This window comes from Oreochromis niloticus, linkage group LG4 (assembly GCF_001858045.2).
Source record: "Oreochromis niloticus isolate F11D_XX linkage group LG4, O_niloticus_UMD_NMBU, whole genome shotgun sequence".
Taxonomy (NCBI): domain Eukaryota; kingdom Metazoa; phylum Chordata; class Actinopteri; order Cichliformes; family Cichlidae; genus Oreochromis; species Oreochromis niloticus.
The window spans coordinates 24,970,983-24,985,885 of NC_031969.2; the positions used below are offsets into that span (position 1 = coordinate 24,970,983).

The 14,903-nt window shown below is 37.7% G+C and overlaps 1 protein-coding gene across 1 annotated transcript in view; it reads left to right on the plus strand.

Moving 5' to 3' along the window:
• The window catches only part of hs3st4 (heparan sulfate (glucosamine) 3-O-sulfotransferase 4), an 85,444-nt gene extending 70,809 nt beyond the window's left edge, over positions 1 to 14,635 (plus strand). The window contains exon 2 of the mRNA XM_003442187.4: positions 12,541 to 14,635. Coding sequence (XP_003442235.1) covers positions 12,541 to 13,195 — 655 coding nt within the window. The 3' untranslated portion in view covers positions 13,196 to 14,635. The remainder of the gene's footprint in view (positions 1 to 12,540) is intronic.
• The last annotated feature ends 268 nt before the right edge of the window (positions 14,636 to 14,903 follow it).

Genomic DNA, 14,903 nt, shown 5'->3' on the forward strand with positions numbered 1-14,903 from the left:
TTGTGATAAATGTTGAAAGGATCTTTTAGCTGTAAAATATGTCAAGCAATGCTTCTTCCTTATTTGGCACAAATAATTTATTCTAAAAGTTATCATCTTTGACAAAATTTTGTTTCATCTGTTTGCTAAATCAAAGCATTATAATGTCAACTTTAACAACATTTTAACTACATTCGACTACAGCAGACATTTCATTTCTGACGCTTCTTTGTGAAATGCTGGCACGTGACGCTTTATAGTTAATTGATATTTAGCAGCACTGTTATTTTGCACTGTCTGTGCATTTAAGCAGCTACACATTCAACTTCAAAAACCCCATTTCTCAGACTTTCAGCAGTAATTTATTTTCAACTCTTCAGTTTCTGACTGCTCTTTAAATTAGAGCTCCCAGCCTGTGCAAGTTGTTCTCATGAAACACAAATGACAAAGTAAATTTCCTCATGTCGTGACGAAATGACACCATTCGTGTGCATATGCATTTGTTGGAAAGTGCTCAATGCACCACCACGTAGTGATTCTCATCTTAGCATGTTGTTTGCATTATCAGTACATTATATAAACTGCCCAAGATCAGGTTAGAAGTTTTAAAGCTTTATGACGGATGCTGTCACTGATGCAAATGGGATTAAGAAGATTACCTGAAAAATCAATGTTTTATTTTTCCAAATGACAGTCCCAGTGTTTATGCAAACTGCTGTGTGGTTTAGTCATTTTCAAAGGGCTGTCTGTCTTTAGAAGTCTCTCAGACTCTTCTGATCACAGGTTTCACTCAGGGGGCTTTCATCATTTACCTTTCTCCTTACCCAACCATGCCAACACTTCCACTGTTAATATTAAACGAGACGTCCTCATAGAAATAAAACACGTGGCAGAATGTTTTCATCAGCTCGTCTCTCTTGCACATGAAACTTTTTGTTTATAAGTTCACGGCTCATTTAAAAGAACTTTTGCTGCTAGCTTAATTCACATGCCGCCGCCATGAAAATGGACACCTGCGACCAGCAGTTTCCACCACATTATTGCAGGGCACCCTGCTGTGTTTTTGACTTCACGCTGTAATTGCTTTAGCTCAGAAATGTCATGAACGTGATCTGTGGCCACATCTTGCAGTTTGCAAGACAAAAATGTCACTTTTATTCATTATTATTGTTTTTAGAAATATCTTCTGCTTTATCTTGAATACTCGCGTATTAGCCTTTTTAGTGGATTAAGTTAGCTGTCTTTTTTAACAGTATACGTAGTTACTTCCATTGCAATTTTGAAGTCACGAATTGATAAAGATCCAAAAAATGAGGAACATAATGGGGGCAAAGGGAGCCTATCCCAGCTGCCTTGAGGTGACAGGCAGGGTACACCTTAGAAAGGCTGTCAGTCTATTGCATTGCTAAAACAGAGACAGTCAGCCATTCATGTTCACATTCACACCTACAGCCAATTTGCAATCACCAATTAACCCAACAAAGAGGAAGCCAAAGAAACATATGGAGGAAAAGGAGAACTTGCAAATCTCAGTATAATGTATTAAACATATTTTGGGAAACACATTATTTATTTAATAATTTATTTTTATACTCCCTTGGGTGTTCCAGGCCTTGGCTGATCAGTGTTGTTGTTCTTGTTGTTTGGAGGGGAGTTTTTATTTTCCCTCTCTCGCTTTCAAGCATCCTAAATGCTTGAAAGATTCATGTTGCTGTTGATACGTTTCATTTCAAGCTTCTTTGTATGGGCTAAAAAAAAAAACAAGACACTAATAAAAGTGCACATCGATTAGTTGATGATGGGCTAAAGTGCTGTTAGCAACAACCTGCATTTAGACACATAACTGTTTTCCTCCCTTTGTCAGGTGCACCACATACCCCCATATTATACAGGAACCTTTCTCATCTGTTTTCCATCCCCTCTTGCCACAGCCAAAGGTAATATTTTACAATGAGTATTATGATGGGCCAACCTGCCCAGATGACCAAAAGCAGCTTAAAAGAATTTGTGCCGCTCTGTTTGATTGGTATTAAAGGTGCTTTTGCACCACACTACACACTGTTGCACCGTGTATAAGCAGAGACAGGTAGTGGGTAAATCTCTCAAACACGGGTAATAGATACAGTTTATTTCATGCCTACCTTATTTTCTTTTCTTGCTTTCTGTTTTGCCTGTTGGGAGCAAAAATCTTAGAGGCTTTTTTTTTCCAAATGCGAGACAAAAGTGAAATATACTCTCAAGCACTCGTAGGAGCCACATGCACACTGCAATATAGAAGTATATACAGAATATGAAATGCCTAGAACATGGGGACAGAGGTGCAGTGCAAGATGTGAAAGACACAGACCATAATAAAAATCGTTGGACAGGACCAACATGCTATGCTGTGTGATACATGAGTCACACCATATTTAAAATGAAATACAATGTTTACAAAGCACTATCAGCAATGGCACATTGCCCAAAGTCATCTAAAATCACGCACACCAGCAGGCTGCCACACTCTCCAGACAGAATAGACTCACACCCTTTCTCAAGAGAGAAAATCACTTTTAGTTGCTGACCAGTCGCAGCTATGAACTGCTGACCCAACATTTCAGATACTGCACGTTTTACTTTGTAAATTTGATCAAAGTCTTTCAAGTTGCACCAAAGCTTAAAGAGTAGGATCAGAATCCATGTTTCAGAGCAACTACCATGTGTTTTTGCTGCCGATCATATGATCATAACAGGAGGTCAGACACGAGACAGAGGAATGAAGACAGAAAATACAGAGGAATTGCAATTAAGTGATATTTTTAATCAGTTAATGTTTGTTTTTCTATCAATCTTAAAACTGCTACAATGATTTAATTTATGTTGAAAGAAATTAAACAGAAAAGAGGGACCTGGTAGATAAAACAGTGTTAATGAGTGTTAAGACTTGACCTCGTCCTCACTGGTTCAGGCATAAAGACAGTTAAATGCTAGAGGCATTTCTCATCTCTTTTGAGGTTAGAAATTTTGCACCACAGTTGACTGAGGAATTCACTTAAAGACTCAAGGATAGAAACTATATGAACAGAGACTCGTTGGTCATAGTGTATTCCATATTAGCTACAGTTTAAAATTGGACAAACCTGCACTTTAAATGTATTTTTATTGTCTGTGTTTGTCCTCACCACGAATCTTTCTTTTGTTCTTAGACAATAATCCTTCTTCTGAAAGCTGAGTTTCTTTTCTATCTGAAACATCACAAGTATTGTTTCTAACCCTTTCAAGTCTACCAATCACTGCGATGTAAAATGCAGAGATACTGGGTTGCCAGTGTGGGAATGTGTCAGGACACACCCAATTTAAAATGTTGGTTAAATGCAAATTACAGAGAAATTATCTGGCAAATATAGGCTTAATGACTATTAGTTTGGTCTGCACAACTTCAAGCTTTAAAAAAGCAATCTTAGAGATTCGATGGTAAAAACACAAACTTTAATGTAAACATCTTAGGTCTGCTCCTTTTTGCCCCTGTACTCCCTGTGATATGTCAAACTGATCCACCGTCTAAAAATATGTAAAATAACCTTTGTCAGGTCTTATAGATGCATTTTTAATAAATCATTGACACAAGTGCACAGCTCATTGATAAACCTTTTGCCTTTTCTGTTTCTAATTCACAACTGGTAAATGGATGGATACTTTTATAGCAATTTTCTGCACAATTTTAGAATTCAAAGCACTTTCTTACTACTAGCCTAATTCACCCATTTACACGAGTGCCTTTTTTGTACCTTAGCACTTTTACCCTAACATTCACACACACTGATGGATCGACAACACTTTGATCTTCAGTACCTTGCCCAAAGATACTTTGACATCAGGGTTGTAGTCGAACCACCCAGTTTTCCAAATTGTAGCTGATCCTTTGTACCTCCCGAGTCAAACACAACACAATTTTGTTTTGCTAGTTAATGTTTTTAATGTGAAGCTGTAGCAGTTGGTAGTATTTGGTGTGCAAATTAATAACTTAATACAATAAATTAATAAAGCATTTGTCTCTTGGCAAAGTCACTAGATTTGTAATATTCCAAATATAAATATGCTGCACAATTTTCATCAGTCGGCAACAGACTTAATTACGATTGTGATACCACATTAAGTGATTTATGGGGGCTTCCAGACATTTATTTGAATGAAAACGTTCAGGATTGCCAAGATTGAAAGTGGCTTCATGCAGCATTTATATGCCATTATGTGTGATGTTCCTGCAGTACTGTCGGAGCCGCTGAAGTCCTTGATTAATGTTAAACAGGAAAGGCAAGAAAGGAAACACAGTACACACTTTTGCTTTTGCTGGATTTCTTATTGATGCATTTCAATATCTGCTGTGTAGTAACTAAGAAATGAATGCAAATGTGCTCTGAAGAGTGCTATTTAGGTTTGGGTTGAAGCACCAAGACAAATACATGGAGAAAAGAATTGATGGTGAATCAGTGAACCAAATACTAGCTTTGAATGCAATAATCCCTACCTAATTCAGCAGCGACTTTTTTACTATATACATGTTTCATTTTATTTACTATATTGCTTATTATTCATTTTCTCTAGCTATGACAACTGTGGCCAGCTTAACACATACATTTGAGGGAGAAAATAGCCAAGTACTCAACTCAATCACTTGCGTCCTTTGTTGTAATGTGTGAATAAGGTGCATTATATAGAATCAGCCGAGCCCAACACTGACATTTCTGTAAGGCTTCATTGCAAAGTTGCAATTTTTACAACATGAGAAAAGACAAAAGTAAAAAAGTCTGCTTGCTTTCAAATTTTCACAATATTCATCCTGACATTTTGTGAGTTAACTCAAACTTCTAAAAGGAGAAAACCGTTCTGTCTGTGTTAGGGTAATGTCTTGCACACAGAAAGTAAGAGTTTGTGTAGTCTTCTTTTTCGTAGTGTCACGCTGACCTACAGCCTAATAATAAGTTGGGAAAAAAAATTAGAAAAAAGTAGGAAAAAATACTGCCTCTGATAGGTCATTTCTGGAAAATGTCCAGGTGTTTAACTGATCGAGCTGCCAAAAATCTATCATTTGGATATCAAATCTTTTCTTTTAAGTTTTCATCAGTGTACTTATGAGCAATGCAGAGCAACAGTGTCTGTAATGTATATCTGTCAAAGACCTACATATTATACTCAAAATTCAATAAAATACAATTTGCGCTTTCTGGTTATATTAAGTTATATCAGTCACACATGCAAATTTGGTGACATTAGTTATCCATTTTACATTATTTCTTTCTTCAGTCATATGGTGTTGATCTGATGACATGCAGCAGCTCATATCTTCATGTCTTCTTGTTTAACAACAATAATTGATGCCTTTCAGTCTTGTCATTCTGACAGACACTTTATCAAAAGTTACACTTCAGCTACCTCATAAATCCTCTTAGAAAAAGCATGGAAAGAGCTCATGGATGTGTTATGTAATCAAAATAATGAGCATTTTAATAAAAGGTTGCTTTACATAATGCAGCCAAACAAGTGCAAAGTTTTGTCTGTGGTCAACTTAAACTGATTGGATCCTGAAGTGTTGCCCATTTTTTTCTCTGGCAAGGAAATCTATCATGTTCAAACTGTCATATTAATTGGTTCTGCTTAACTGAGCTGGATCTGCAATATAGCCAGGATGTAAATTTTAGCCTTTGACTTTGACGTATTCAGGTGTGACTTTCAATTAGAGCTGCTGTTTTGTGCATTTCGTTGAGCTATTAGACATTTGATAAGGTTTTAACGGTGTAAGCGAATAAAGTTGGACTAGGCAGGCGCTAATGAAAACCCCTCTGTTCCACACAGAAGAAAATGCAGAGCTTTACATTTTTAACATAAATACCAAGGATAAAGTATTAAATGTAAAAAACAAAACAAAAAAAACCTTAGAGGTCACACTCTGTCCACTGGCTCATTAACATTAATATTATCATATCACACTGACCTGCATGCAGTTGTTATGTTGTGTTCTCGCCTGTGCCTCAACTTTGTAAATAAATGAACGTGAAAGTGGTGCAGCACAGCTGGGACAAGCACATAACATAGGCTTGTTTCTGTAGTGGCAACATCAATAATGGAATATTGAGGGCAATTGTGATCAAATTGAATGAGTGTTGTCTGAAGTGCTCTCATCAGTTCATTCAAAGGCAGATAAACAAACAAGTAAAGAACAATAAAAGGAGACAATCGTCTTTCAGAGGAGTGGCAAACTGCTGTTTTTTTTATTAGACCACAGATGAGCCATTATGTAAGGATATTATTTTGGGTTATGTACTGTGTGTTTATTTTGAGATTTATGATTAGAAATCAGTTGCTTTTTATAGCCAGCAATGTTAAGACAAGACAGTGAAGTTGAAAAAAAGGCAATATCCTTGAAGTTTGATTTGAGATAAGATTGCTTCCGTTCTCTCTCCCAGACATTAATACAGTTAAAAATAGACTTATTTTCTCGCTCATATACACTGTTATGTACTAATGTTGCAGGTTGGTACAGCATTCCAAACATCCTCATAGTCTCCTTCATTGCCACACTTTATTTCATGATGTTTTATGTCCAAAGGGCATCTGAGCACAGCTTCAGATCTCAGCACTGCAGTCTGGTGATGTGGGCAGAGAAGTACCTGGCTTGCCCACTGTTGGAATGGGATGGTCTTTAGGGGATCTCAGGAAGGGAGTAGGGAATAGGGGTTTGATCAGGACCAGCTGTCACTTCTGTCCTCAACTATTTCTCAAAGTCTACAGTCCCGCAGAAGTACAAGTATAATAGGCTTACTTAGAGTGGAGGCTATAGCAGTTTTGCTCTCCTTGTCATGTTACAGACATGATTTGCTTGTCTTTTAATCTCTACTGAGGAAAGATTGACAATATTAACATTCAGCAATTTAGCATAACTCTGACCGCTAGGCTCAAAATGTTGCATTTTATTAATGAATGTGGTGAATTTGTGAAAAAGGCATGATGATATACAGTCTATATTCCGTGATCACGGCATTGCAGGTGATAGAAAGCAATGCATTTGAGAAGAAAGCCAACAGTTTGTATGACAAACAGCATGAAATCCTGAAATGTGTTTAAGTGCTTTAGAACTTGGTTCATAGTTCAATAGGAGTCCATGTTAAGGTGTACGTGTTTACTATTATTACGCACACATTAGTAGCTTAATGACTCTTTAGAAATAATTATAAGTCACTTATTAATGACTTATTCGTCACAAAAAATTCTCCAGCTACTAGACCATTAACTTAGAGTTCTCCCTCAATTACCTCCTAATTACTACTTAGTAAGTATGAGAAAGCTGTTATATATGAAATATGATTTTAATCTGCTTTGCTTATTTTGGCTCTTAAAAGGTGGTAATACCACACCAATAGTAATTTTCACCTAATAGCAGTTAATAAATTTAGTGTACTATTAAATGATAAAGTGACTTTAAAAAAAAACTCAAAGTGTTCCTCATTCTGTCACCCAATGTACTGTTATGATTAAAGAAAGGAACAAAAAATCTCATACTGCAGTTTGGCATGGTTTCATCCTATTGTCTAAACAGCTTTGAAACAACCTAGCAACACTCTTCAGTCAGTATGGGCCTGGTTTCATCGCTGCTTCTTTGTGCATCAGCCAAACTGGGAACTCTGAGTGAAAGAACAATAAATAAATAAATAAATGAAAATAATGTTCAAATACAGGACGCCATTGCTCATGGTAGTCTTAAAGGTTTTTCAAATAGCTGGTAATAGCTAGTATTTTAGTTGATTAACAGACAAAAAAACAGTTTAAGGGAGTAAAAGGGGATATTGTAGAATAAACAATAATAAACAATGTTGTAATATAGATTTATTTTTTATAAAAATGCATTTATTGTTGCTGATGACTAAGCAACTGACTGCATTTTGAAATACAATTTGGTTTGTTTTCATCTTTCTCATGTAACAACGTCTATATTTCTGTTTTTAATAACAACAGGCAGAAAATGTAAACAAGAAAAAAAAAGAAAAAATGAAATAAACTGGCAGTCAGTGAAAGAAAATAAGTGTTTAACATAAAACGAGTCAGGAAAATTCTAAAAGTTAAAATAAACCATTTCCATATTGCCCAATGTAATAGTAAAAGCTCTGCATCTGAGACTCTACTGCACAAAAAAGTAGCATGCAGAGCTAATATTAAATACATTCAACCATATCGTCTCTTTTACTGGATTTCAATAAAAGGCTTTTATGCCTATTATGCATACACATATCTTTCTGGTGTGAAAAGCCCCTTGGATTTGAAGATAGTGAAAGAAAGACATAATATGTAAGTGATTCAGAAGGAATCATTAAATGCAAGAAATGGATTAAGTGTGTGTCTGTGTATGCACACATGTGTGTTTTATCTTTAATTATTATAATGTAAAACTTAAAACATGAACAAAAAAGAATTCATCAAATATATATGTATACAGGTGTGACACATGTGAAAAGCCTAATGTCACTTTTTCAATGCTCTAAATGACAAATTACATAATATTCTCATTGTAATTGTAAGTGGGTCTATGTACATTGCATAACTAAATCCAGTTAATAGCTTAAAGGCAAGGCTGCTGAAAGGATACTTTCACTCCACAATCAGGTGGTTGGGTCAGATTCAGGTTGAGAAAAACAAAAAACAAGCCAAACTCTCTCCCATTACTTGAACATGATCTGATGGCTCAGAATGGCAGCCTTCTCTGTATTTATTTTCTTCCTAAAAGTTGCACCTTAACCGTGACAAAACAATGCCTCCCACTCCACAGCAGACCCACCAGGACCCCTTTGCTCTGGCCTGTGGGCTTGTTTTTTTGTGTGCCAAACATGTACGCATCCACTTGTTGAGAGCCAAGCAAAGAATGACTCATTTGACCAACCTTTGTTTTCTCTCCACTTTGCAGTAAACCCATGTCTTTGTTCTTTGTGCTGCTGTAATCACAAACATGTCACTCATGGTGAAATAATTGGATTATTCAATGCAAAATGACCACAGTATCTCTCACTGCAAATGTCTTGACTGTTTTTGATGAAAAACGCTTTTACACCCTCGACTGATATTTGTTATTCCAATCGTAAGTGTAATACATTTGCCTGTTCTTTTATTGGTTTGTTTGTTTGTTTTTTTGTTGGGGGGGGGCTGCCTGTACTAAGCACTGGTTAACTTATAAAGGTTTATCAAAGCCATTTTTAGTAAATCCGAGTACAGCTTCTGCTTTCTCTACTATAGGACTAAAAATTATGTTCCTTCATAAATGGCAAGATGACAAGATTCTGACACCTCCACGACAAAAGGATTATTCTCTCTTACTGAGTCAATATTGGCAGACAGCAAAGAATTCCTGTAATTTACACCTCAATATCATTATGTTAGTTTTTAGGCGTTATTGAAAAAAAAGAAAAATCACAGGAATCTGCCCACAACATTGGAGCCCTCTCCAAAGTACACTCTCCAAGGAGTCAGAAGCTTATTATGAGTGGACTCCTTTAGAATAATTGATTGTATTTGACATGACGTGGAGGAAGCACGGCAGATTGATACTCTGCAGCTGAGATGTGATCAATTCAAATGAGAGACTGTGGGAGAGTTGATTCCTCTGCCAGAGTTTATTAGAAACAGCAAAGCTTCTCTGGAGAAACTGCATTTCTCCATAAACAGCTTGGACCTATTAGTATCTGGGAATGTAGATGAGCATCATGCCTCACCTCATCATACCTCAAAATATTCCCCGCACAACAGTTTGACAAAACAGAATGAAACATCGAGTTAAATGCTCACGTATGTTGTAGTGGGTGTTTAGGAAATAAGACTTGTGATTATCTGCTAAGATTCTGTCTTAACAAACACACACACAAAATATGATTTGATGTACTTCACATTCTTACTAATGAATCAACTTTCTGAAATGGCATCCTCTAGATCTGAAAATTATGAGGAGTGGGTGTGAAATGGAATTCCTTTCCTACGAGTACATAACCTTGGTGCAACTGGAAAGTGAACTTGTTTTAAAGGTCGATTTTCTCTTTTCATCATTTATTTCACTGTGGATGACTTCTTTCTTCCACTCAGAGTATCTGATTGCAAGATGTTTTGTTAATATTTGATGGAAATACATTTTTATGCATTAAATTGTCAGAGGATCATATCTTGACAATGATTTTATAAGTCATTTTGTATTATTTCCTTAGATACTCGTAATGCAACAAAGTTAGAATGCCTCAAATGGTATGAGAGACCTTTCCTCTCTCTTCAAACTTCTGTTTGCTATGTAAATAAAGTGTTAGGCATGTGTTGAAATGCAAGAAATAAATGTTATGTGGTATGTTCTCGGTGTGAGGCAGTAAACAGCAGATGGGAAGCAGCGCCACTTTAGCGCTATGGATTTTATTTAGCTACCCACCTGAATGACCTGCATTGAGCTGAGCAGCTGATGTGGAGAGAAAAAAAAAAAGTAAGAGTTAACTGTTTGCTCGTGTTTACTTCAGTTCCACTAGACTGCAAGGCCAGAGGAGTCATTTGCAATGCACAGTAAAATTAGCTTGCTTATCAGTGTTTTGATTTCCTTCCCGCCTCAACATCCAACTGACATTTTAGACGTACATGGTCCATGACTGATTCTCAATCAAAAGCACAATAACAAACTACCTGGCTTATGTGCTTTCCCTCGCTTTTTAATTAAATGTATGATGACAAGCAATGAGCGTGATTACAATAATAGCCTGCTATGTTTGTGTTTTCAAAAAAAGTAACCTTGAACACTGTATAACTGTCCTTTCAATTGGATATGCTCCAAAGATTGCCAGGGAGACGCTGCAGCTAATGTCCATACAGTAGGACGTCGGTTGTTTCAAGGTGATTCGCTGTGGTGTGTATCTGAACTTTTTTTTCTGCATGGCGATGTTGCTCTATTAGACCACCTACTGGACTTTGGAGTTTAATGGCAGACAGACCTGAAGTCCTTGAAAGGTTAAAAAAATCTTTAGCCATTTATTACTGGAAGGGGGAAGTGTGGAAAGTGATTGAATATAATGAAAACTAATACTCTTTCTGGTCACTATGCTATCTGTAGATATGTTTAATATCCCATTACAGGCCCAGAAGTAACCACAGTTCTATACTGTCAAGAGACAAACATAATCCGGAGGGAAATTACCCATCAGGAAGGCAATACTGTTACTGAGATGCAATTACCAGGCCACTTGTGAGACTTTCAGCCCAGTATCCGTGGATACATGTGTGTGGTCGATATGTGCATAACAGCTCTTATGTCTAGCAGAGTAAATTGGATTCTTTGCTGGAGAACAGTTAATTTAGAATATGTCCAAGATGCAAATGATTGATGTGACTATATCGTTACAACTGTAGGTTTGTGGTGCAGGGCAGCCAAATGGAAAAAGAATATTGCAGGGAGAAGGAAATAGCTTTTATCCCAGAATTATGGTGAAATTTCTCCACTAAATCAGTGAGTCTCCAGAAGAAATCATTTGGATTTTGGTCGGTTGTTCGGACATTCATTTCCAAGCAAACATTGCTGAATTTGGAGGGAAGCAGCTTTCTACGTGCTTGGATTTTGCTTCTTTTTTACATTGTATTACACAGCTCCTGTGCTTGTATTCGTTAGCAGTTAAATAATCTGCATGTCTCACAGAGGATTTAATGTACCAATTTAGCACTGAATCACATAGCCTACAAACAAAGAAAACAGTACGGATTGGAATGAACATCAGTGTAAACATTTGATAAGGGTTTGCTTGAGGCGATTGCTATGCTTTATTACTGATACAAAAATAAAAGCTGCAAAAACAAGAGTTGCCTCTGTGCATTTGATATACTTGCCTCTGCACTGGCCTATCCTACAACTCAGAGACGAAACTCATAATATTGGTGGCAATGGCACATGGCTTCCTGCGACTCCCTGGATAAATTCATCAAGTCAGGGACATTTCAACTGTACTGCAAATTATCACCTTGAATCTGATAATTAATCACTGCTGCTTTAAATGATCGGCCCCTAACCTTAAATGCAGCAGAAAGAGCAAAAGAAAAGAGCTGCCTGCACCCATTCCAATCTTTCCTGCCGGGGAAGTGCATGTGCATTAGAAATAAAACTGCCTGCACAGAGTGTGAGCCTAGCATGCATAATAAATGTATGACAAAACAATACCCCAGGCACCCCAGTATTAATGATATGCAGTGAACTCATTATTAAAGTTCCAAAACAGCTCCTGGAGTAACACAGATGGAGTCAATTAAGCAATGAGCATACTTGCTTTCCTGCTGTTTCATCTTCCTTCTTTTATCTCTTGCATATTACTCTATGGATGTAATTAGCTGTATGTTTCTCCTCACAACATAATGTCCAGTGATAATAACGGTTATTTTCTCTTGTATTTTCGAATAATGCACTGCTTAGTAAATGTACCAGATTTGCTTGCACCTTGTCCTTGGTTATGTTATTTGCACTGGAAGAGGTGTTGAGGGTAATACCATACTAAGCTGTTTTTTTTCCCCCTCTGCTGTTTCTGTTCCCAGAGACCTGATGCCTTCAACGCTGGAGGGGCAGATCACCATGGAGAAGACACCAAGCTACTTTGTGACTAACCATGCCCCCAAGCGCATCCACTCCATGGCAAGAGACATCAAGCTTATTATTGTGGTGCGTAATCCTGTCACTAGAGCCATTTCAGACTATACACAGACTTTGTCCAAGAAACCTGATATCCCCACCTTTGAGGTTCTGGCTTTTAAGAACCGGACGCTGGGTCTTATAGATGCCTCATGGAGTGCGTTGCGTATAGGAATATATGCGCTTCACCTGGAGAGCTGGATGCAGTATTTCCCACTCTCCCAAATGCACTTTGTCAGTGGAGAGAGGCTCATTGTTGATCCTGCTGGTGAGATGGCCAAAGTGCAGGACTTCTTGGGACTGAAGCGGATTGTCACAGACAAACACTTTTACTTTAATAAAACGAAAGGATTTCCATGTCTAAAGAAGCCAGAGGACAGCAGCACTCCCAGATGCCTTGGCAAGTCTAAAGGGAGAACTCATCCTAAAATTGACCCGGATGTGATTCGGCGGCTGCACAAGTTCTACAAGCCCTTTAACATGATGTTCTACCAAATGACTGGTCAGAACTTTGAATGGGAGCTGGAGGAGGACAGCGAAACTCGTAGCTCTCAGGACTAGCATGGCACGGCTCAGCCACACCACCAGCCTTCTCACTAAAACTAACCTTGTCCGGCTTCGTCTTCAGAGGGTGCTTGAGCACGCCAATCAATCATGGCTGTCTTTGCAGTGTCTGTACCCATTAGCAAGAGTTTACTGACATGCTTTTTCTTGATGATGGCAGATCATTATTGTATATACTAAACATAAAATATATTTATATTTGTGTAAATGAGATGATTTATTCCTTTTGGGTTTAAAGCATAGAACTGATATAAAAAAAAATCATGTTGACTATGGCAATGCATGCGATGAGTTAAGTGTCCTTACCTCATGAGCCCTAAGGGTAAACTCTGCCTGTTTCTTCTCCCTTTACTTTCCTGCAGTTTGTTGCCCTCACGCCCACTCACCAGCATTCAGTACAAAAAGATATTCTATTTCAATGGCTAATGCCATGAAGAGTTCTGTATTATTTCTTTTAAAAGAGTTCTGCTGCTTTATAAGAGAGAGAGAAAAGAGGACATGATAGACATAGAACTATAATCCTTTGACATGTGCTCATCTTTTCAGTTGTCTATATCTGAGTGGAGACAATCCTTTTAAGTTTACCAAAGTGTTAATTTACTCTGTGTCACTGTTATGGTTGATCTGCACTCATTAATTGCACACATATTCAGTACGAGAGAAGATGTACAGTGGCCATCATTCAATAATTGGATTGTTTCACTGCACAGTTGAACATTAGCATACTGACGACCATGCGCACCAGTGTGGTGCACTACGAGTGGTTTTGGTATAGTATTACAAATGAATCTGTTTTCTCTTTGTGCATCAAACGAGTCTGCATCTAGGCAGAAGAAAAATTTGGTGCTGCCAAAGCATTCCCAAAAATAACAGTTGACTTTTGTGGTCCTGCTTGCCTTGTGACCCTCCTCTTGTCACAGTAATACATGTCAATGAGGGTGAAGAAAAACACCAGAGGACTGAGCAGAAGTTTGTTACCAAACATCTGCTGCTATGCAGTCTTCTGTCGTTAGAGATTAATGGCGTGTTAAATAAACTGCTGCTGCTGTTGGAACAATGTCAATGTCAAAGAGAATTTGCTGTCAAGGAAAAGCTACATACATGCCCAGGTAAATTACCAAGCCATTACTGTATGTGCTTAACTTGAATGGGATAACTCATGCCAGTCAAATGTGCTGTAACTAGACGTTTTACTAGCAAACACTTAATCACTTGATCAGCAGCGCTAACTGATTGAATGCTTGTATCAGATATTACAGGCTTTTGCTGTGAAATGTTAATTTACTCATACAATGAAATAACAACATGACCCATCATCTTTCCTTTATTATTTTCTGATTTTGCATAATCTGCTGTGCGTCTGTCTGTTGTCTCTGGACTTTTCATCAATTGAGACAATCAATACAGCCAATGAGTCAATAAATACAGTCTGCTACACATCACTGGTTGCTACAGCTATGATGCATTGCTCTGTTAATCTTCCCTGTTCTCCTGCCATGGATGGTTGGATTGGTTCGCTCTCTGTAGACCTCTCTGTCACCCAGGGGAAGCCAGCACCAGCAGCTACTTACACAGAGCAATTGATTCAATCAAAGTAAGCACTATACTGCCCTTTGTAGCACCAAGCCTGAACACTTACCTCTGAGTCTCACTATCCCAGAGTCACAACTTCCACTTTGAGGCTTTTCTGTGCAGCCATCCCTTG